This window comes from Drosophila sulfurigaster, chromosome 3, assembly GCF_023558435.1.
Source record: "Drosophila sulfurigaster albostrigata strain 15112-1811.04 chromosome 3, ASM2355843v2, whole genome shotgun sequence".
NCBI lineage: Eukaryota > Metazoa > Arthropoda > Insecta > Diptera > Drosophilidae > Drosophila > Drosophila sulfurigaster.
In genome coordinates, this window is record NC_084883.1 from 27,707,245 (window position 1) to 27,731,159 (window position 23,915).

Below are 23,915 nucleotides of genomic sequence, written 5' to 3' on the forward strand. Positions count from 1 at the left end.
GGGGGGTGTGGAGAGTAGAGGGGGAGGTAGAAGGGCAACTAACAAGTGCAGCAACTACAAAGTGAAGATGAGTCCAATTGAGTTAAGCATCGCGTAGAGCAGCGACGCGACGCTTAGTTGACGCAACGCAAACGTGTTGTCGCGGGCCAAGGGATCGGGATTAACATGTGTTAAAATCGTGTTGAGTGCCACTACCTCAGCAGCTACAACAAGCTGCGTGTGTGCGTGCGATGGGGTGTGTGTGTATGTGTGTGTGTGTGTGTGTGTGACTCTTTAATTTATGTATGTGTGGCACTTTGTTGTCCTTTATGATTGCCTGTGGGCGGGCTCTCGAGATGTTATCGCCGTTGCTCTTGCTCATACCCGGCAACTATTGTGCAAGGAGGAGCATTATAAGTTTTTGAGATAATTAAATGTATATGGCAGGCACATAGAAGCACTCCTCAACCCATAACAAATATTCAGAGCAGCTTTCACGATGCTTTAGTAGATTTAAAGCCTGGGCGATAGTTGACGTTTAATGCAGAGATTCACCCTTGAGAAACCGCATTATTTTTGCATTACTTTGAATTCTTTTAATTATATTGAAAAGTTTGATTGTATTTATGAGATACTTAACTGTGTTTCTAAGGCACTTATTTGAAATAGAACTTATTCTTCACTTAAATACATACAAATAAAATCTATTGACGAACTATTGTCATAACAATACTATATTCGCTGATTGTTCGCTTTCAAAACACCCAAACATATAAAATTAGAAATACCAAATTTGAGGGCAATGAACTTTTGTATTTCGTTTATATAAAAAATATGAAAAGATACAAAAAAAATTTTAGTTGAAATTCCTTAAAGTTATATGTGTTGATACCAGATGATTGCAGGTGTGACCACTAAGGACCAGCTGACAGTTTGGTCGCGATCGAGTGTTATCGATAGCGACAAAAAGCTAGTATACTGTGCGTGTGACCTTGTCATACGCGCAGCCACACTGATCTAGGTTTCATCTCGTGATGGTCACCCTGCCCACTTTAGTCTTTTTTTCCATTCTACTACTTTCCTAGGCTCAATGATTTTGTCCCTTTTGTATTGTGACGAATCATGAATTTAATTAAACTCACTTTTCGGGAAATTATAATAATTTTCGGAATTTTTCGTAACAGAAAATCAAAAGCTGCTATTTCAGTATGCAGCAAAAAAAGTTGTGCATTTGTGTAAAAATACTTAAACAACCGAAAAATAGAACAAATTAAACGGAGTTCTTGCTTGTCTCTTATGTCTATCTTCTATTTTACAAAAACAATGTGCAAGAGGTCAACTAACTAAAAAGAGTAAGCAAACAAACCGCTATGTATTTTTGCTTCTGTCGCATTGCTATTTCAAAATTCACACAAATGGAGAAGCTATCTAATGAAATTATGCACTTGACTTTATAAAAAATCCACAATTATTCTTATCTTTGTTCACTTTGCTCAAATTCAAATTTGTTAGCGGGTATTTCGAAGTCTATCATAGGAGTCGACTTCCTTCTTACTTATGTTGATATTGTTGTTGTTAACATTGAGCACGTTGGCATTGTCGATTTATGCCGCAACACACTCACACCCACATACATACCGAAGCACACACAAACAAGCAAGAGACAAGAGGCATGTCTCACACACACACACACACACACAGACACACACTTGTCCACTGGCAAAGGCGTTATGTTAATGAGGTTTCAGTTGCGCCATGTTGGCCATAATTAGTTCAGACAGCCAGCCGCAGGATGTGCAGACCCCTTGCTAAAGGATATCAGCGACATGTGTGTGACCAGACAGGCAAAAGGTGTAGAAGGGGGGCGTGTCAGGGCGGGGAAGCAACGTGTTGATGAGCGAATTTTGAGAAATATGCCAACGATTAATGTTATGCTGCCGGCGCAGAAACTTGTCCAACTACGAAGGTGGCATAACATTTTGATTACATCGCAGTAGAGGAATGAGGGGGGGGCGGGGGAGGAGGGAGGGTTGTGACAGAGATTACGATGTGTCCCGCCCAGTTTCAATTAGTTGCGCGCCGTGAGTTATGAGCGCTGTGTTTTTGGAAGGCTGGCCACTAATCCGTTTAACTTTTGTGCTTAGGCAATGACTTGGACTCGATTCGTGCGCTGTTTAGCGAAAAGGAGAAGGAGCTCAGTCTGGCGGTGGCCAAGGTGGAGGCGCTAACGCGGCAGCTGGAGGAGCTGCGACGCGACCGCCGTTGTCCGGTCAATTTGCTGGCCACAAATGGCAATGGTGCAACACAAGCGTTGCCGCCGCAAGCGTCGCGGGAACTCGAGAAACTGCGACGTGAATTGATGGTAAGTTGAGCAAAAAGAAGAGAGATGAAATGATAAAGAGCAGAAAAAGAGAGAGAGAGATAAAACCAGAAAGAGAACACGTAGCTAATTAAGCATTTCCGTTTCCGCTTCCGTTTTGCGCTTTGCTCTTTCCTCTTTGCGTTTTGCGCTTTGTATGCGCAGTATCGCAATCAGTTGTCCTTGCAGCAGGATGCGAGGTTGCACATGCAACGCGAGGCGCTGCAGCAGCGGCAAGCGGAACTGCGCTCGGTGGATCAACGCATATACGAGCTGCAGACGCGTTTGCAACGCAAGAAGCAGGCAAATACGCATCATCAGCAGCAGCAACAACAACAACAGCAGCAGCAACAACAACAACAGCAGGCGCAGCAACAACAGCAATTGCAGCAGCAGCAACAGCAGCAGCTGCATGTGCAATCCGCGCAATTGCTGGCGGCAACAGCAGCAGCAGCTCAGCAGCAACAACAACAGCAGCAACAGCAACAACAACAGCAGCAACAGCAACGACAGACTGCCTCGAAGCATGGGGGCGTGGCAGCACTTAAGCAACAACTGTTGCAGAAGCAAGTGAATCAATTGGCCGCAGCAGCAGCCGCTGCAGCCGCAGGACGTGCCGCAGAGCGAGCGATTCAACGCGGCAGCGTCAATGTGGCAGCCGTTGAGCCTTTCATACACACGCCCCAAAAGTCGACGATAACAACGACAGCCAGCTATCTGAGTGCGGGTGGCAACTTGCTGAAGCATGCAGCAGCCACGGCGAATACGAATCAGCAGAATCAACTGATACAGGATCTGAGCCGGGCGCCTGGCTTCTTTCCAGCCAGCAGCAGCAGCAGCAATGTGACCACGACAACAACCACAACGAACAGCAACAGCAGCGAGAGTGATGAATCAAAGCTGGCCAAGAAGTTGCTTACGGCAACGAGTGGCAGCAACAACAGCAAGGCAAAGACGGAGGCAGAGCTGCGCAAGCAAGCTCAGAGCGAGGCCATGGACAGCACCACGCACATCTACGCTGAGGTGGGACCCAAGAAGCGGGATCGAGAAGCAGCAGCAGCAGCGGCAGCAGCAGCCGCAGCGGCGGCAGCAGCAGCCGCAGCGGCGGCAGCAGCAGCCGCAGAGGCAAACGCCGCGGCAGCAGCAGCAACAACAACAGCAACTCCCTCGACAACTGTTGTCACTTCGCCTGTCAGCAAGATACCCAAGAGCATCTCAACGAGCAGCTCCGCCTCCGCTTTGATCAACAAACTGAATCAGCAAGCGGCCAACAAGGATGCGCAAGATCAAGCCAAGAAGAACGAGATTGCGGTCACAAGCGAAACGCTCTCGGAGCGCAACACGCAACAGCAACTCACGGTGCACAGCATGCCACTTGGCGCCGTCAGCAAATCGGTGGCAATGGCGCCATCTGGCTCCGCCACCAAACCGTTGCAAGTGCAGGTTGGCAATCTCGCAGTGCCGCCACGCAAACCCATCAGCAGCGTGGCACCCACTTCAATAAGCAGCAACAGCAGCAGCAGCAACAACAACACCAGCAGCAACAGTAGCGGCAGCGCCATACCCAAGATGATCACCTACAGTCCCAAGGTGAATCGTGTGGCGCCCAACGTCGTGTTGCCAGCCGAAGCGCGTCCTGCGCTGCCCCCGAAGCCCAGCAAAATGTCGCCCACAGAGCAGCCCAGCGAAGCAGCAACAGGTACAACTGCAACCACAGCAGCAGCACCCTCAGCAACTGCAACCACAGCAGCCACCACAAGTGGCAAGTCGCTGGGGCAGCCACAAGTGCAAACCTTCGGACTGCAGTCGCTGAACATTAATGACAATTTGCCCATCAAGGCAAAGCCGCTTACCATACGCAAGCAGCCGCTGTTCGAGCAACCGCCGCGACTCAAGGCCACGCCCATTGGCACAGCAGGCGTGGCAAAGCCTGCGAGTCAACAGCTGTTGTTGCAACGCAAGCCAGCAGAAGTACAGCTGAAGGAGCCGCTCCGACAGCTGGCGCAAGAGGCAAGCCGTGTGGCAGCAAGCGGCGGCAATGTTGTGGAATCGCCACAGCATTCGCCCAACAGCAACTCGCAAAGCAGCTCCAGCGTCGATGAAACGGATCGCATGAACTTGGCCACAACTCAAACGGAGAACAATAATAACAACAATAATAATAATGGTGGCAGCAACATTAAAGATCGCGCTGTTAGCAAACCGAAGTTGGCGCGTCGTGTGAGCTTTGATCCTTTGGCCTTGCTGCTGGATGCAAGTCTGGAAGGTGAACTGGAGCTGGTAAAGAAGACGGCCATGCAGGTGGCCAATCCAAGTGCGGCCAACGACGAAGGCATCACGGCGCTGCACAATGCCATCTGTGCGGGCCACTTTGACATAGTCAAGTGAGTTTGAAAACTACAAATCAATTAAACAACTTTCACTCCAGGTTTTGCCTTTATTCTTTAACAGATTTCTGGTGCAGTTTGGCTGCGATGTGAATGCACAGGATTCGGATGGATGGACGCCATTGCATTGCGCCGCCAGTTGCAACAATTTGTCCATGGTCAAGTTTCTGGTGGAGAGCGGCGCCTGTTTGTTTGCCTCAACGCTCTCCGATCACGAGACGCCAGCGGAAAAGTGCGAAGAAGACGAAGAAGGCTTCGATGGCTGCTCCGAGTATCTGTACAGTACGTATAAGCCGCGTAGACCAGCTAAGCAGATATATTACAATTTGTTTTACTCGCTCTTTAGGCATTCAAGAGAAGCTGGGGATTTTGCACAATGGCGATGTCTATGCCGTCTTTTCGTATGAGGCACAGAACAGCGATGAGCTGAGTTTTCATGTCAACGAGCCGTTGATCGTGTTGCGTAAAGGCGACGATGCCGAAAATGAATGGTGGTGGGCACGTAATGCCACCGGCGAAGAGGGCTACGTGCCACGCAATCTGCTTGGGGTAAGTGCAACCAACAGCAATAACAGTGTTCTGTCTAACGAGCGCAGCTAATCAAATTCCCTTTTCTCGTTTCACCCCCTGCAGCTATATCCACGAGTGCCGCCGCAGTCGCCGCATTTCAGCGATTAGCAGTTAATACGCTTCACCATACTCAAGAGAAAGGCTGGCCGACTCATCCAGAAGCGCTACATATCCAAGTACATCTGATGGGCTGATGGGCAGGAGCACAGATGGATGCTGATGCCAAGCACGTGCACGTGCATGGCAGCTTGCTGCAGCATTCCCTGGCCAACGGAGCGTATTAGTTATGAGCTGGAATTATTTATCATAGCTCATGTTTTTCTTTCCTGTTTACTTTTTGTTCGAAAAAGCCACATGAAGGAAACCAGGCGCACCCTCACACACACACACACACACATATAACTACACAACTCCCACACACCCTCTACACACACCCACACACACACACACACACATTGCCATATGTCTTAGCGATGCTCGTGTGTGCGTGTTGCCTTGCAACTATCTGTGTATGTGTTGGCCATCAAATGTGCAACATTTGCTGGCTCCCGAGTCAGCTATTTATCACAACGCTGAAGCCAGAGAACATAGCCAAGCCCAGCCACGGAGCTACAATTAGCCACAGCTTCTCGGCACACACTGACGTCCTGCACACGTACAATAAATTGGATTTCACTTAAGACCCCCCTAGATTAAGGCCTAGACTAATAACTTAAGCAATATATGTACCTACCTACCCAATCATATTTCCAAAACTCATTCCTTCCTTCTGTCGCCGCCCCCCTTAACAACAGCTCGCCACAAATTGCTTTAACTTTGTGCATAAACCGTATAAAATGAAAACTGCACAACTGCAGACTTGAAAATGAAATTAAAATATGAAATAACATTGGCAGCATTTGATAGTGGAGAAACGAGCTTGTTAATTGCCAGCATATCAAGTTAATTGCAAACAAGAATTGCAAACTTGCAACTCAAACATATTTTACACAGACAAATCGAATGTGATTTTTGTATGTAGACAAACGACAAAATCGAATTAAATATCCTTATACTAAAAATATATATATTATATATTAATAATTGAAAATAATAATAATATTAATATTATTGCATGATGTACAGTACTTACGAATAAAAACTGCTTCTTTATCAACTTAAAACCCTTAATAAATACTATATACAAATTAAATTGACATTTTCTTACTCATTGTTGGTAGCCAATTAATTAACAAATTGAATTGAATCAACTGAGTGGAAATACTCTGAAAGCAAATTACAGATATTGCATTTATTATTTAATGAATTGGTAAGCAACTTGGTGGTCAAAGTGCACGAGTAAAGCGAAATAAAAGGAAGTGAATATTCAAATATATTTCATAATCGACAGAAATGTTCTTTGCAGCGTGCCAAATTTAATTGGCAATCAAACAGTTTTCAGTAGCGAGGAAATAAATTATATTAAATGCTGAATATCTAAGCTGGAATTGCCATAAATAGTTCGCTATTCAAAGCGAGTAAGAAAGCTGGAGTCATGTGTGCTCGACTGTGAGATACAAGCTATCCATGTTCAATGAACGAATTGCAGTGCGGTATAATTCATAATTTGTATTTTCGCCATACGGTATATTTATATTTATATATTAAATGTATGGAATTTTTTTTGTTTATTTTAAAGTGTGGTGCTGGATGGCTCCTGTTGCTCCTGTTGCATTTTGGTCATCATACAGCGCAAACCATCCATCACCATGGTGCGAAATTCGATATTTAGCAATGGCGTCATCCTCCTCATCGTCGTCAACAAACTAATGACGAAGAAGTAGTTGTCGTCGATCTCCTCATCGTTCTCGTCGTTGCCGTTGCCTAGAAATCGCATCGCTTCGGCGTGGATCCACGGGATGCGTAAGCTAACGCACCTCAGATAGCTGCGGCGCAAGCTCTGCCACTTGCGCCGACACAGCCCCACTGTACAAAAGATAGAGAGAGCGAAGGAGTTGCAGTTGATTTGATAGTTTTTATTTTGTTGGTAATATCTTACCATTAGCATTCATTGCTTCGGCCACGCCGAGCCATTCGCGCCTTATCGCCCCTTGGTCAGCGTGCTCCGGATGGGTGGCATCCCACAGAGCGGGACGCTGCTCGACTTCGCTGATCAGCCTGTCAATGTTCATTTTTATTCCTGCAATTATAATGTAATGTTAATAATGTTAATGTTCCGTTATTTAATTAATTAATTAACCAATTGCAAACTACTTGCGTTGTCGTATTTTTATGCTTACCTCGTGAATGTGTTGTGATTTTGTAGTCTTTGAGAACAGGGATGCCCAAACGCTGTTTACGACAGAGCAAATTTCAATACATTCAAAAGAAAACACCAACACTAGTAGAGAAATTTTTTTTTTTATTTCAATGGATACACTGAAAAAATTAGGGAGACACATTTTTATAATAAAGACAATTACAAAATAACAATAAAAATATAAAATTTATGCACATGAATATGGATGATATTTTTAACTTTGTACATAGTTTATTACTTTATCAACATCAATAGTTGTTCGAGTAACTTGTCAAATAACGCGACGACAATGCAATAACCTAAAGCATAATACAATTTTTTCAAGTGGATGCGCGCCGCCAAAGCAACAACAAAATGTTCATGAAATTTTATGACCCAACAACAACCACATGCAAGTCCTGTTACCTTGCTCAAATGCAGATGAAAAATAGAGATAAGAAAACGAAAGTGAAAAATTGTTTTTGCAATGCCGATCAGTGTTGCCAATTTGGATTTTTTCCCGACAAAACTGGCTTTTTTTGAAAGCTATATGCGGGAAAAATTTGTGAATTGCGGGAATTGTGAAAAGCGTGAATTCCGGAAATTCAGTTGGCTTTCTCCCAAAATATGAAAAAGGCAGCTTTACGATAGTCACTGACAAACAAACCAAATAATTTGGTGGCGTATTGATTATTTTTCTCGGTAAACGCTAAGGTCATCACTCACTTTGTGCTTCGATCTCCATATAAAAAGTGCACGTAAATTTTTAGCATGTTTTGAAATGCCGAAAGAATATAAACAAATGCACCGATGTCTGGCTTAAAAGTGATGAGTTCAAGTCATGGATTCGCAGAGATGACGCAGACCTGCAGAGAGTATATTGCAACTATTGGAAGACCACTACTACAGTGGTCTAAATTATGGAAATCTTTCAAACATAATTAACTTAATAAATTGTTATTTTTTGATATTTTTTTCGCTTTTTTGATACATTTGATTTTGGCTTTTTATTGGATTTTTTAATCATTTTTTAAGCTTTTTTCTCCATTATTCCCGTTAAAAACAGCTTTTTTCCTGGTAAAGTTGGCAGCACTGCTTTCAATGGTACATTAGTATATTTTCTGATCAGACTCCGGCGGCTGTTGTTGACCGTCTGACATATTGCAACAGGTCTGTTAAGTTAACAGCGAGCAGAACGCACGTTAACAGCGTCCTAATACCCGCGATGAATTCAAATTCAAACGAATTTCAAGATTATTTATTGATTTCATAATTGAGATGAATTAAAAAACAGGATTTTTAGTGGACAGCCAAGCCATTTTAATTTGTTTAAGTTTGATTACAGTGTACATTTACAACTAAAATCATTGCATTTAAATGTTTGTTTACACATGTGTACTCCTGTATGAATCTGATGGTGGCACGCGTCTGTAAGAATAACGTAAAAACGCCGACGGAAAATTAGATAGCTTCATGCTCTCTGTTAGCGATCGCTTGCAGTTCGATCGGCTAATTGCCTTTTTACTTTTGAATTGTTATCTCTTGAAAATCGTGTCGGTGGCGAAGCTGGACACTTGCTCCAGTCACAGCAAAAAAATATTAAATGGTTACATATATGTTCATATGTACCACATCAATAAACAAATAATTTGAAACAATATTCGTCCAAAAATAAAGCTACTAAAAATGCTTAGTGGCTCAACACCATCTACTCTATGGGTAACGGGTATAATTACTATCTTCTGCCTCTCTCTTTATGATTACTAAACTCAAAATCCAATTCATTTGGATATTTTATCTTTTACAAAAGTAAATAAAAAACCGGCTGACCGCTAATCTGACTAATCAGATGCAGCTTAACTTGAGAGAGTCAAGAAATGTTTGTGTATCTATAATTGTGACAAGTTGTTCTCTGAATATGATTACGAGTGAAAATGGCAAATCTCTTCTCCATTTTGCACTCAATTCTCACGCTCAACGCAAATATCATCAGAACAAAACGCAAGCCGAGTTCAGTCTGCGTTTGGAGGCTGTAAGATACAGACAGGCAAATTAAACAGTCAGCTAACCCGGCAAGGGAAACACAAAAGTTGAAGTTTGAATATTCGTGCAGATAATTACAGTGAAATTAGTTATAAAGTCAACTTGATTTTCGACAATTCATTGTGAATTCTTAATTCTACATGCAAAAAACAAACTGCGCATTTGCCACAACTTTCAGGTTCAATCTAGTTGTTGAAAACTATTTGTTTTTCCAGTTGTTTGCTCAACTGTCGACTTGAGACTGAGCGAATATTGAACAGTTAATCAAACTGAACTCACAGATTCGCAATGAAATTTAGATTGAGTCTAACTTTTGTGTGCTGCCTGCTGTCAGCACTGAGCGAAATCAAACTTGTGAGCAGCGCCAAAATACTTGCTGTCTATGCATTTCCAGGTAATGAGTGTTCACTGTACTACATTGCTATTACAATATTAACATCGTGTCGATGGACAGGCAAGAGTCACTACATGATGCACACGGCGCTGATAAGAGAACTCATCGAGAATGGCCATCAAGTGACAATGATTGCAGCATTTTCCCTTGAGTCACAACGCCTCGGCAGCAACTACACGGAATTGCTCATAGAACCAGTCTACGATTTCTGGCATGACGGTAAGCAACAAATGTGACAGTGCAAAATGTCATTTATTACTATTTATATATTCTACTTGCGGTATTAAAAGGTGTAATAATTAAATTACACAAACATCTAGCGTTGATTGTTATAATTTCGTATTTATTCGCGGCTAATTTGCTTATAGTTTGCTTTCCACTAATTATTATTAACTAATAATATTATAACTTATAATAATAGTATTTGTGAGAATAGTATTTGGCATACACTGAAGTTTTCAAGAAATTACCAAAAATACATATATTAAAGTTACTCGCAACTTAATAAAAAACACCATGGCGCGTTACTAGTACGGTTCATAAAAATATACAATTTTAATTTTAGACTAGCATTTTAATAAACTTCTAATATAATAAGTAATTTTACCCTCATTAAACCAGTAATTGTACTGAATGTAAAGAGTTAACAAAAAAAGATATTTGCCAAAAAGGTATATATAAATAGTTAAAGAATGTTATATTATTTTTTGTGCATATTAATATATTATAATGATTACGTTGACGTTATGACGAAGGAATTTTATAATCTCTAAATCTCTACAAATAATTCAATTACTTGACTCATATTTAAATTCATTAATGTTAACTCGCAGCTATCTTAAAATGCTGTATTGCACGTATCTCCAAGTTGAGCACATTTATTTTTTTATTAATTTTATTTATAGTTGCCTTAGTGCCACAAGCTAAAATTTATTAATTATGACACTAGTTATTAAGAATGTTACAATAATTTAAGCTTATTAAATCAAATTAAATATTTTTAAATTATTTTATACAAAAATCACAATTTATTATTATTTAAATCTATATTAGACCTATGCATATATAAAAATATATGTATATGACTATATGAACTACTAAACTTATTTTTTTTTTTTTTTTATAAAAAATTATTTTTCTAGAAATTCGAATTTTAGTAAATGTTTCTTCTTATCTTATCTCCTGCATTTCCATGTCTCAGTTAAGCTCATCATTTAAAAGAAAACTTATTTTTCTAAAATTTGATTGAATGTTTCTTCTTGTCTTATCTCCTGCTTTTCCATTCCCCAGTGAAGCTCAACTTTGGCGTCGAGCATTTATTTGATCTCACACAAATGACCAACTACGATTTTCTCAAAATGCTGGAGATTATTGGACTCAAGACCACGGAGCATGCACTGAAGCAGCCCAAGGTGCAGCAGCTCATCCACGCCAAGGAGACGGAAGGAGTCTTCGATCTGCTGCTGGCCGAGCAGTTCTATCAGGAGGCTTTTCTCGCTTTATCATACAAGTACAACATACCCATAGTGACAACCAGTACGCTGGGCTACGAGAATCACATGAGTCAGATGATGGGACTGATCTCGCCGTGGTCCTTTGTGCCTCATGGTTTTATGCCCTTCACCGATCGCATGTCTTTTATGGAGCGACTGCGGAATACTTACGTATCGCTGTACGAGGACTTTGATCGCCTGCTTAACTATTTCCCCAAAATGGATGCAATAGCAACAAAGTATTTCAACACAGTACTGGGTGAGTGGATGCAAGTACAAATGAACGATGTCGAGCTAAGTGAATCAGTTGTCGTGCGTTCCAATTGCAGCTGAGGTGCCAAAGGTCAGGCACATGGAGACGCAAATCTCGGTGATGCTGTTGAACAGTCACGCACCGCTGACAACGTCACGTCCCACCGTCGATTCGATGGTGCCAGTGGGCGGCATGCATATCTATCCCCCCAAGCAGTTGCCCAGGGATATGCAAAGCTTCCTCGACGGGGCCACAGATGGCGCCATCTTCTTCAGTCTCGGCAAGTGTGAGGAGTAAATTTCCTCCTTCATTGCTCTAAATGCTGCTGCTTTCCTCTTGCAGGCAGCAATGTGCAGAGCAAAGAAATGCCACCCGAGATGCTGCGGCTATTCCTCAAGGTCTTTGGCTCCCTGAAGCAGCGTGTTCTATGGAAATTCGAGGACGAATCAATTGGTCAGCTGCCGGCGAACATCATGATCCGCAAGTGGCTGCCACAGGCGGATATTCTGGCGCATCCCAATGTCAAAGTATTCATCACACACGGCGGTCTCTTTGGCACCCAAGAGGGTGTGCACTATGCGGTGCCCATGCTGGGCATACCCTTCTACTGCGATCAGGTATTGCAGGGTATTTATTGAAGGTATTAAATTTAAAGCTATCTTTACTCTCTCTCTCAGCATCTCAACATGAACAAGGCTGTGCTGGGTGGCTACGCTATTAGTCTGCACTTTCAGTCCATCACTGAGCAACTGCTCACTCACTCGCTGCTTCAGCTCATCCACAACGTCACCTACAAGGAGAATATTCAGCGGGTTTCGCGCATCTTTCGCGATCGTCCGCTGGAGCCGCGTAAAAATGCGGTTTATTGGATCGAATATGTCATTCGCCATAAGGGTGCTCCACATATGCGTTCAGCTGGACTGGATCTCACTTGGTATCAATTCTATTTGCTGGATGTGATTGCCTTTGTAGCAGCCACGATCGTTGGAGTTTTCCTGCTGATCAGCTTTGCACTACGTTTGCTTAGAAGTCACAAACAAAACCAACAAAAGGAAAAAGCAAATTAACATTGACATTTAAAATTTTACAAATTGCAATCACATATAATTTCCACCCAGAATTGACGACTAGTTTGAAAAATATTTAGCTGGCAGCACGAGGCGTGCCGGTAGAGCGATTGTATCACCGATTCCCAACAGTGCACATTGGGATGAAATGCCTTTATTTTGGCAAAAACCTAAAAAGTTCATGTTAATATATCAATAATGTTGCAATTATTTCAAGCTTAGAAATGTCCCTAGACATCGAAAATATTTTTTTTGAATTTTATTGCGCAGCCTTCGTCTTGCACCAGCTGTTTAAAGTCAGCTGTTCTTGCCACGTTGTGCGTGCAAGCTTGCTGACTAGTAAAATTTCTTAATTTTGGCGTTGTCGTATTTTTAAACAGTTTGACTTATTAAAATACCTTAAATTGGAAAATGTTCTTCATGGTATGTAGAAAATATTTGTATAAGTTTTTAATTATATTTGTTTTTGTGTTGTCATGTTTTTAATGAAATACGTAAGCATTAGTTTTGTTGGTTCTAACCTTAAAATATTTGTGTTTCGTGGAGCATATCTAGCAAAAAACAACAGACAACAAATAACAACTTATGTGGTAGTATGAGTTATTATGTGTACAGTAGATCACAGCTTATTTCAACCACCACCAACCGACAACTTTGAGTTAGTGTACTGGCCAAACTAAAAGAGGTATTAACTTTATTTAAACGCAGGATTTTAGTTTAATGTTTTAACATACAAGATACTTTTTCATTTATCCTCTAATTTTTTGTTTACTATATAAAATTATTGAAAAACAAAAAAATGCCAAAAAAAAGTACCACAGCTTATTTCAACCAGCTGAAAATAACTAAATATAAATATGTTAAACTGTGTATTTAGAATTTCGTATGACCTCCTTCTTGGTTAATAGCTCCTTCCAGACAGTTTGGAATAGATTCCACCAATTTTTTTGTGATATAGGGGCTAATTTTGTCCCATTCTTCCGCTAAAGCCGTTTTAAGGTTAGATTTGTTGGAAATTGGCCTTTTTCCGATGTTCTGGTCCAAAATGGCCCAAAATTTTTTTACAACATTTATGTCAGGTTACTGAGCTGATGGTTTCATGACATGACGATAGTTGCACATTAGCCAATCTTGCCCAATTCCTGCCTTAAACCTAGGGTCATTGTCTCGGTAGAAGCGGAAATCATCCTTAATGCCCAGTTTATCTGCACTTTGGACCAAATTGACATTCAGTACCTCTAGGTATTGAGTCTAGTCAATGGTCGCGTCAATAAAATTGAGTTTTCCGACTACGGCTGTGGACATACAGGCCCAAACCACGACGCTACCACCGTAATGCGTGACTGTAGGCTTTAAATTTATGTTTTGACGCCCGGAATTTGGATTCTGACCGACATATGGAGCTCAATCAAGCCAAAATGTTGATTTTGGACTCGTCCACAAATATGATTAAGTTCCAAAAGTTTTATCCTTTCCCACATGCTCCTTGACAAATTTCAAAAGAGCCTTTTGATTCGCGAGCCTTATAAACGGTTTCTTGCTCCTTGTACTGTCATTAAAGTCACTTTCCCGAAGTACTCTCGAATTGATTCTGGGTGGCACGCCTTACTCAATTCCTCCTCTATAACACTGGCAAATTTTGGTGGCGAAAATTTTGGATTTTCCCGATTTTCCGGACAATATAACGCGCGTCGGTCTCCTTAAAAAATGCATTGGGTACATTTTTGCCCTTCTCATGCACTATACTTTCGCGAAAAAAGCAATGAAATGATTCTTTGCACAGTCGAAACACTCAGATGCAGCATTTCATAAATTTTTGGACGGGAAAATCCATTCTTTAAAGGAGCTATGACGTCATTTTCCTTCTCAATTGTGGTTCACGGACCCATTTTGTAAAATACGCGTGTATTTCGAAATTTAAAGCTTAAAATGTCGAAAATCTAACTTCTATATATTGAAAATACTATACACAAAGCAATAAATCCATAAACACCAGTTATTTTCCTAGGAAACTGATCTTCGCACAGCTGCAAAGTTGCTGGTTGAAATAAGCTGTGGTACTTTTTTTTGGCATTTTTTTGTTTTTCAATAATTTTATATAGTAAACAAAAAATTAGAGGATAAATGAAAAAATATCTTGTATTTTAAAACATTAAACTAAAATCCTGCGTTTAAATAAAGTTAATACCTCTTTTAGTTTGGCCAGTACACTAACTCAAAGTTGTCGGTTGGTGGTGGTTGAAATAAGCTGTGATCTACTGTATATTCAGGTAGCATTTAATTAATTTGCGGGAATTTGCGGGGGGGTTAAATATTTCAATAGATACAAGCAAGGTTTCTCTTCGTCGGGGTGACTAACTAAAAATTTGGCTGGATTCAAATCGCAATGTCAAGGCCTCTTTTGACTGGGTAATTCCAAATGATTTTCCGGAAAATGATTTAGAGGTGATTAAAAACAAAAAAAAATAAAAAATAAAAACTAAAAAAAAAAAAAATAAAAAATAAAAAATAAAAAAATCCGAAATTCACAAATAATATAAGCAGCAAATTCTCCAAGTTTCAAGTTTCTAGCTTTAAAATTACGGTTATGGCCAAAATAAAGGCATTTCATCCCAATGTGCAGTGTAAAACTAACAAGTCATCAATAAAATACTCAACACGAATAAGCAAAACAAAAGGCAAAGCGATGTAAAGTAGTCGATGTGTAGCTACCCTGTAAAAGATTGTTACGAGTACATGAGAATGAATGAGATTAAATTGGTCTAATAGATTTGCATGCTGCAATGAAATATACTATGTGCGAATTTATTGTAGATTAGATTGATTAACTTGATTAAGGTTGTTTCTTGAATAGCTTTTTAAATTACTCTGTTAGCTAACTTGCAAACGTATTGGAACATGATAAAGAATTTGAATATTATATACTAATATTTTTTGGTATTGTTATTGGAATATGTCTTAATGCAGTGATCAAAATTTCATAATCTACTTTTACATGTTTTCATATTTTCATGTCAATCTACTAAAAAAGCTAAATATATTTCGATTACAAACTATTGATAACTTCAAATTGGATTGTTTCTTTAGATTCTAGAAAAATCTTAAGTGAAGAATATTATTAAAGGGCTTTCTGAAGATGCTAAAAAAAAACATGCTAATACATGGGCCACAAACTAAATTATTCAATTCTTATCAAGTTGATACAATTGATATTTTGATATATCTGAAAAATATGTAATAGTTGTAGGGAATATTTACAGAATACGCCAACCGAATTTCACAATAAGCTTTTCGCTGATAAGTACGAATAAATTAAAGTGTCCGATGTCGGGTTCGTTTCAGTCGTCTGCCGATCGCGACATAGAACAGTCGATTGCTCTGACTGCGGAAAAAGTGCCGACGAGCTGCGAATAGTGTGTGACCCTCAAAATGGTGCGTTTAATGAAAAGTGATATAATAAAATTTAATCAATTAAAACATGAAGTGCACTCTACACTGTGCAACACTTGAAACAAAAGTCGTTTGTCTAGACCAAAATAACAAAACTTAAGATAGTAGCATAGACAGAGCGTTAACCTGTTTTGTGGCTCATTTGTTAATTGTCACAAAATAGCTATAAAAAAAACAAGTGGAATCTTTGCAGATACTCGTACCAAGCTCTGAAAACTTCGTTATAAATTAAGTATGTGAGTGTGTGTGTGCGAGTGTGTGTTTGTTGCCGGATCACCGAAGAGAAATTTCGGCAGTCATAGTAACAAGTGCTCTAAGGTCGTTGACCTTCCACTTAGACAATGCTTAATAAATAAAAATAATAATAATAATATTATCTTTGAGAGGTTGTTGATAAAGTCAAAACACCAAGATGGGAATATGTGTCAATATAAATATAGGGCTATTTTTGTGACGTATATATAGTATACAATAATGACGACAAGTCCGATAGACTTGTAGATTTGCTGTATCATAACATTGGCAAGGGTTTGCTGGGTCATGATGATTGCATCAATCTTATTATTATTTTACAATCTCATTTCATGTTCAAAAAATGTATGAGGGAATTAATCTTCCGCTTGTTGTTATCACGAATTTCAAACGCCTTGATCTTTATTTCATAGATAATTTCAAACGTGCCCTTTCAAGCATTTTTTATAAACCTGTATAATATTTGAATAATTCAAAATAAATCCAGCACCTAAAACCCGAAAGTATTAATTGCCAAGCTAGTACTTGGTAACACAAAAGACCTCAAGTAAAGGTATAATTAGATCCTATGTAGATGATAAGAAAAATTGTCACAAAGTGCTACAAAGATAAGGTAAAATAATCATTAGACCAAACAGATGTTAAGAACGTCATAAATACGGCAGCAGTCACATAATGATAAGACAAGGCGCAGACTGTGCGATAAACAAAGCAAAATAACACTTGTCTACTTCTCTTCGACCTACAGCAACTGAAAAGCGCGTGGAAAGTGTTGCTGCTCGGCCTTGTGGCCCTGCAGCACTTGGAGTTGGCAGCGGGCTCAAGGATCTTGGCCGCCTTCTTCTTTCCGGGCAAGAGTCACTTCATGATGACCAATGCCATGGTGCGGGAGCTGGTGAAGCGGGGACACGAGGTGACATTCTTGACGCCCTTCTCGCTGGCCAAGGAGAACTTAGGCGATAACTACAAGGAGATACTGATACCGCAGTACGACTTTTGGCCCACACGTAAGTGCAGCATATGAAAGGTGACTTCAACACGTTGTTAAACTCATTCCTACTTGCAGTGCTAAAGATGACCCAGGCGAAGAGTGTGCTGGCGATGACAAATGTCTCCACGCTCACCTTCATACGCATGTGCTACGTCATGGGCCTGGAGAGCACCGAGTTTGCCTTCGAGCAGCCCGAGGTGCTGAATCTGATTGATGCCAAGGACAAAGTGGGCAAATACGATCTGCTGCTGGCCGAGCAGTTCTTCAACGAGGGAGCGTTGTTCTTGGGACATCTGTATCAGATTCCCATCGTCACCATCGCGACCTTTGGCTTTGCCAACTACCTGAGCCCATTGGTGGGCGTTATGACACCCTGGTCGCATGTGCCACATGGATGGAAACCGTACACGCCTCACATGACACTGCTGGAGCGCATTGACAGCGTTTATACTTGTGCCTTGGAGGATATCGTTCGGACTATCTGGCACTATCCGCAACAGGATGCGTTGCTGCAAAAGCATTTTGCTCACAAGTTCGATTCGGTGCCCAGCATCAAACAACTGGAACGCAACATCTCTGCCTTCCTACTGAATACCTACATGCCGCTGGAGGCGCCTCGGCCCGTCTCCTTCAACATGATCCAGGTGGGTGGACTGCACATCCAGAAGCCCAAGGCTTTGCCTACCGATATGCAAAAGTTCCTAGACGAGTCCAAGCACGGCGTCATCTACTTCAGTCTGGGTAAGCTTGAGATTAAACCCCTTTATTAAAACTTGTATTAATGTTGGCTTCCCTTGGCAGGTTCTCAGGTCCGCAGCGCAGACTTGCCACCCGAGAAGCTCAAGATCTTCCTCGATGTGTTCGGCAGCCTCAAGCAGCGCATTCTCTGGAAGTTCGAGGATGAGAAGCTGCCCAATCTGCCTGCGAATGTGATGGTTAAAAGCTGGATGCCACAGAATGATATTCTCGCCCATCCAAACGTCAAGGTCTTCATCGCCCATGGCGGTCTCTTTGGAACCCAGGAGGCGGTGTATCACGGCGTGCCTGTGCTCGGGATGCCCGTCTATGCCGATCAGTATCTGAACATCAAGAAGGGCCAAGCAGCTGGCTTTGCGCTGGGTGTGGACTATCGCACCGTGACGGAGCAGGAGCTGCGTCATTCGCTCACCGAGCTGCTCGAGAATCCCAAGTACATGGATAACATGAAGCGCGCCTCAAAGATCTTCCGCAATCGCCCGCTGGATGCCATGGATGAGGCCATGTTCTGGATCGATTATGTGATCGAACATCGCGGTGCACCGCACTTGGTCTCACCTGGACTGGACTTGCCCTGGTATCAGTTCTATCTTCTCGATATTATTGGCCTTGCTTTGGCTCCAATTCTGTTGCCAATTCTTGGACTCCGCCTCTTGTGTCGCAAGAGAAAATCATCGGCTGTGAAAAGTGCCAAGACAAAGGTGAAACGCAACTAACGAACATCTCAACTCAAAACGTTTTTTATTGATAAACAAATTTGTAGACTATGAATTAAGTTAATTGTGAAACAATCATAAATAATTTCTTATTTTTTTATAATTTCCAATGTAATACAAATAATTTGTTATGTTAACATTTTACAAAACCGAAAGACTTGTCTCTAATCATTTCCAAAATACTCGTAATCAAGGATAAAGCTGCTGAGGGGATATTCATAATTGCCAACAAAAGGATACGCGGCAAAAGCTAGCTTGTTGTGAGAGTGTATATGCGAGTGTGCATGTGATGTGTGTGTGAGTGAGTGAGTTGTGTGTTGACTCCTCTACTGGCTGATCACCATGGACTTCTTGATCTTCTTCTCCTTCTTCTCATGGGTGATGGTCACTTCCTCTGCAAACAAAAAATAATTATTTATATGAATTTTTAAACAACACATTTTTTGAATACGTTCTAAACTTAACTTCACTTCTCAACATTTCCTTTTAATCATCATCCCATCAAACTTTATCTATCACTTGATATATTTCAAAATTGAGTTCTAATATATATGTATATAATTTCCTACCTTCGAACTTGGTGGGCAGCTGCTTCACTGTCTCAATGGTCTTGACCGTCTTCTCTCCGGGCTCAATGATCTCCTCCTCGTACTCCTCAATGATCTCCTCCTCATCGGTATCATCGGGATTGTTCTTGGTGCTGGGCACAGGATCGAAGACGGTCTTTGTGGCCTTCTTCACGATGCCCTCGGCGGTCACAGTGGTGTAGTGATACTCGGTGCCACCCTCAATCTTGATGGTCTCGACTGTGGTCACATCACCGGGATTCTCGGAGGGGACAACCTTCTTGGTGCCCGACTCGGACTTGAGTTTCTTGGTGCTGGTCACATTCTTGTGCTTCTCGGCATCCTTGAGGGTCTTCTTGTATTGCTTGATCTCCTCCTCGGTGAGCTCAACCTCTTCCTCCTCGTAGACGGTCTTCGAGGTGGTGATGGTCTTGCCCGACTCCAGTTCCGTTGAGTAGGTGTACTCAACACCGCCGGGCACACGCTTCGAGGCCACCGTGGTAGTGTCGTTCTGCACAAAGTCAGCGGGTGGTGGAGGTGCCGAAGACTTGGTCTTCTTCTTCTTCTTGCCAGCATCACTGGTGCTCTGGGTGACAGCCTTGATGCTTTGCTCCTGCAGCGAGTTCTTGCGCACGGTGCGATTGTTCTCGGTGATCTCAATGTTCTGGCTGACGCGACGAGTCTCCTCGATGGTGGTGTCCTCGCGATAGTTCGACTGCTGATCATTTGTGTTCGACACAATGTTCTTCTGCACCTTTTGCACCACACGACGCGATGTCGACTCAGTGGAGTCCGTGGAGTCCACCGATGACTTGCGGGTCACATTCTTCTTCAGCTTGTTCACCTGAGTGTTGGTGTTCTCATTGATCTCGGTGGGCACCGAGTCGAAGAAGGTCTTGGTGCGAGTGCTGCGTGTGCCATCGTCATTAATGGTGGTGTACACCTCCTCGTAGCCACCCTCGATGGCACGGGTCAACATAGTGGTGTGCTCATCGATGCGGATCTCCTTGCCCAGACGTTTCTTGATCTCCTTCTTGTTGGCCTGCTCCTTGGCCAGATCCTCGGCGCTGACGGGCTTGGGATCCCAGAAGGTCCTCACCTGGGTCTTGACCGTACCGTTGGGCTGAGGCGTGGTGGTGATCACCTCGTAGCCACCCTCGATCAGCTTGTACTGGGTGCTAGCACCGGTGGCCTTGTCGAACTCGACTTTGCCATCCTCAATGTCAGCGGAAGTCACCAGCTCTTCAGTGCAAAGTGTTGTTTAGTGAGTGGAATAGAGTGTACAATATGTGAGTAATTTGCGTGTGTGAGTGTTTTTTTTTTTTATTTCGACTTTGCTCTACTATTACTAATGTTAATATGATAACGAGATACATGATATAAATAAATTATGATGGGTAAAGGGCAGTGCGATCTCCTGTGGTACGGCCGTAAAGCATTGCTTCACAAGAGACATAGCGCCACCTATTCCATCGACTCTCTCCTGGCTCTCTCCATGCTTCTTTGGGTCTGCATCACAGTTGACACAAACTCACAAATCGCAACCCAGTTGTCCACTGATTGCAGCATAAGCGGGACCAAGTTTCCCACCGCAATCGATACGCCCAGTGCCCTTTCCAAGTCGTTGCGTAGTGATCCATATAGCTTGCAGGCGAAGATAGTATGCTCAGCATCCTCCAGTGTTCCACACTCAGAGCAGTTGCCAGAAGCTTCATGACCAAATCGGTGCAGATAGCTTCTGAAGCATCCATGGCCACTTAGAACCTGAGTCAAGTGGAAGTTGACTTGGCCGTGCTTCCTGCTGGTCCATTCCCCGATGTTCGGGATAAGCCGATGCGTCCAACGGCCTTTTGGAGACATATCCCAACGTCGCTGCCACCTCTCTAGGCATTCTTGCCGTCCTGCTGTCCGAACGGTTCGCGTTTCGGCGTTGCTGTGGTGCCGGGATCGCAGCTGCCGATAGGTAGCAGCTCGCTCTCTGGCCATTTCCACAAACGGAGGTACACCAGCGATGACGAACGCTGCGTCCTCAGAGATTGTGCGGAATCCACTAATGATGCGGATGGCACTCTTCCTGAACGCTGCCTCCAGCCCTTGGCAGTAGCTTCTGGTGTCCAATGCTCGAACCCATACTGGTGCCGCGAACAGTGCGATGGATCGCATGGCACCCGCGATTAGCGATCGTCGCAATTGTTTTGGGCCTCCAACATTCGCCATGAGCCTTGACAGTAGTCGGTTCATGCCTGCAGCTTTATTGCTCGTCGCTTCCAGGTGCTCTCGAAAGCTGAGCCTTGTATCGATCCAAACTCCCAGATACTTGATCGCTCTTTTGGACGAAATAGTTGTACAGCCAACCGAAATTTGCGCTACCTCTACATGTTTTCTGCTGCTTATCAGCACGGCTTCAGTTTTATGCGGCGCAAGTGCCAGCCCAACTGAGCCAAGCCACTGCTGGATGGTCGCAATTGCTTGGTTGCACACACTCTCGGCCTGCATCAGCTCCTTCCTCACGACAAGGACAGCGATGTCGTCTGCGAAGCCAACCATGTGCGTGCCCGGGGGGAGGGTTAGTCTCAGGATGCCATCATACATGGCATTCCACAGAAGAGGGCCCAAGACCGAGCCTTGTGGGACACCTGCCGTCACGACGTACTCCTCTGTACCAGCGCTTGTCTCGTACAAAAGCCGCCTGCAGGATAGGTAGCTACGCACGATTTCCAGAAGATATCTCGGCACTTGGAACGCTGCCAGAGCCTTGAGAATGCAGTCCCAACGAGCCGAGTTAAAGGCATTCTTGATGTCCAGCGTGACCATCAAGCAATACTCCTTGGCTCCTCCCTTCCATCTGCTGCCCGCTATGGCGTGTGAGGCGATCTCCACAACTCTAGTCGCTGCGTCGACTGTCGATCTGGCCTTGCGAAAGCCAAATTGATTTGGCGATAGGTCACCTCCTGCGGCAATAGCGCGCTCCAGCCGGGTGCATACGATTTTCTCCAGCATTTTTCCCGCATTGTCAATGAGGCAGATTGGCCGATATGCAGCAGGTTCGCCCGGATTCTTGCCTGGTTTAGGGAGCAGAACCAGTCTCTGCGATTTCCAGATATCTGGAAAGACAGCCTCCTGTAGACACCTGTTGAACATATCAACGAAGATTTCCGGCCTCAGAGCACAGGCGAGCCGAAGAGCTCTCAGTGGAATGCCATCCGGCCCAGGCGCCTTTCCCAGCTTCATGCTTCCAGCGATAGTACTTATCTCGGCACTGGTAACCAACTCAATTGCCGCGCTGTTATTGGATGTGGCGACATCAAGATTTCGCACCGTCTCACCAGCTGTAGTCGGAAACAGCTCACGGACAACGCAGTGCATCACATCATCCGGTGGCATAGACGCTTTGTGTGCCGAGATCTTTTAGTGACCAGTTGGTACGCCTTCCCCCATGGGTCGCTCTCCAAAGTCTCACAAAGCTCGATGAAGCATTTGCGTTTGCTCGCCTTGATGGCATGTTTCAGAGCTTTCCGCCTCTCTTTGTATTCGCGCTGCCATGATGTGTAGGACGGTCTGCCTCGCGATCGCTGGTAGCATCTTCTCACGCGGTTGCATTCCCGCCTGGCAGTGGCGATATCCTCATTCCACCAGTACACTGGCAGATGGTGGTGGGTGGAAGATCTTCTGGGGGGCATCGAGTCTTTGCATGCTTGCGCTAACGCATGCAATGCTATCGTAGCCATCTGCTCGGCGCTTCCTGCCGCTTCCATACACTGGATGCGAGCGCTGAAGCGCAGCACGTCCATCTTATCCGCGTTGAAGTTAACCCATCTTGATGGGTCACCTGTATTGCTGGGGCGCCGCCCGCCAACTTCGCACAGAATAGCACGGTGGTCGCTAGCTGTGTAGCCGTCGCTCAAGCGCCAACGTGCCGAAGGCGACAGCGCGCTGCACACATAAGTCAGGTCGACTATGGACCCCACGCCAGCTCTACAAAAAGTCTGTTGCGTGCCCTCGTTCAGGAGGATTAGATCCAGCATTTGGAACGTTTCCGTCACAATCGAGCCTCTCGCATTTGTGCAGGGACTACCCCATTCCATTGCCCATGCATTGAAGTCGCCGCCGACAATTAATGGGGAGCGGCCTATAGCATCTGCTGCGAGTTCATCCAGAATGCGCCCGTACTCCTCCAGAGACAGACTGGGGCCAGATACACGCTATAGACCCATGTACCGCCGATTTTTGCTCGCACAAATCCACGTGCAGCATGCTCGTGTCCGAACTGCAACGGTGATTTGCCGCACACCCAGATTGCTGCCTTACCCGTAGTATCCGCTGCCCAGACTGAGCCTGTTACCGCTCTGTACGGTTCGCTT

At 43.4% G+C, this 23,915-nt stretch overlaps 5 protein-coding genes across 8 annotated transcripts in view; 3 read left to right on the plus strand and 2 right to left on the minus strand.

Annotated features, from left to right (window-relative positions):
• LOC133843419 (apoptosis-stimulating of p53 protein 2) overlaps positions 1–6,469 on the plus strand; it is a 43,339-nt gene extending 36,870 nt beyond the window's left edge. The window contains exons 1-6 of one of the 3 annotated variants that reach the window (XM_062276948.1): positions 1,444–2,060; positions 2,124–2,341; positions 2,504–4,722; positions 4,790–5,007; positions 5,072–5,274; positions 5,359–6,468. In XM_062276948.1, coding sequence (XP_062132932.1) covers positions 2,027–2,060; positions 2,124–2,341; positions 2,504–4,722; positions 4,790–5,007; positions 5,072–5,274; positions 5,359–5,403 — 2,937 coding nt within the window. In that variant the 5' untranslated portion in view covers positions 1,444–2,026 and the 3' untranslated portion in view covers positions 5,404–6,468. Of the gene's footprint in view, positions 1–1,443; positions 2,061–2,123; positions 2,342–2,503; positions 4,723–4,789; positions 5,008–5,071; positions 5,275–5,358 lie in introns of those variants that run through there. The other 2 variants (XM_062276947.1, XM_062276946.1) reach the window with 2 other exon arrangements.
• Positions 6,470–6,928: 459 nt separating this feature from the next.
• Positions 6,929–23,915, minus strand: part of LOC133843423 (uncharacterized) — a 58,674-nt gene continuing 41,687 nt past the window's right edge. The window contains exons 1-3 of one of the 2 annotated variants that reach the window (XM_062276953.1): positions 7,575–7,713; positions 7,334–7,474; positions 6,929–7,260 (exon numbers count right to left, since the gene is read on the minus strand). In XM_062276953.1, the coding sequence (XP_062132937.1) occupies positions 6,968–7,260; positions 7,334–7,466 (426 nt within the window). In that variant the 5' untranslated portion in view covers positions 7,467–7,474; positions 7,575–7,713 and the 3' untranslated portion in view covers positions 6,929–6,967. Of the gene's footprint in view, positions 7,261–7,333; positions 7,475–7,574; positions 7,714–23,915 lie in introns of those variants that run through there. The other variant, XM_062276954.1, reaches the window with a different exon arrangement.
• On the plus strand, positions 9,589–12,880 carry LOC133843420 (UDP-glycosyltransferase UGT5). The gene is made up of 6 exons (XM_062276949.1): positions 9,589–10,010; positions 10,071–10,229; positions 11,301–11,762; positions 11,833–12,040; positions 12,103–12,373; positions 12,434–12,880. Exons 1-6 carry the CDS (start codon positions 9,905–9,907, stop codon positions 12,821–12,823), a joined length of 1,596 nt encoding a protein of 531 aa, XP_062132933.1. The 5' UTR covers positions 9,589–9,904; the 3' UTR covers positions 12,824–12,880.
• On the plus strand, positions 16,117–19,143 carry LOC133841531 (UDP-glycosyltransferase UGT5). Its single transcript, XM_062274078.1, has 4 exons — positions 16,117–16,255; positions 17,274–17,532; positions 17,592–18,257; positions 18,318–19,143. Exons 1-4 carry the CDS (start codon positions 16,253–16,255, stop codon positions 18,986–18,988), a joined length of 1,599 nt encoding a protein of 532 aa, XP_062130062.1. The 5' UTR covers positions 16,117–16,252; the 3' UTR covers positions 18,989–19,143.
• On the minus strand, positions 19,078–21,414 carry LOC133844301 (uncharacterized). Its single transcript, XM_062278218.1, has 3 exons — positions 21,090–21,414; positions 19,558–20,814; positions 19,078–19,382 (listed from the first exon to the last, which is right to left on the minus strand). Exons 1-3 carry the CDS (start codon positions 21,412–21,414, stop codon positions 19,315–19,317), a joined length of 1,650 nt encoding a protein of 549 aa, XP_062134202.1. The 3' UTR covers positions 19,078–19,314.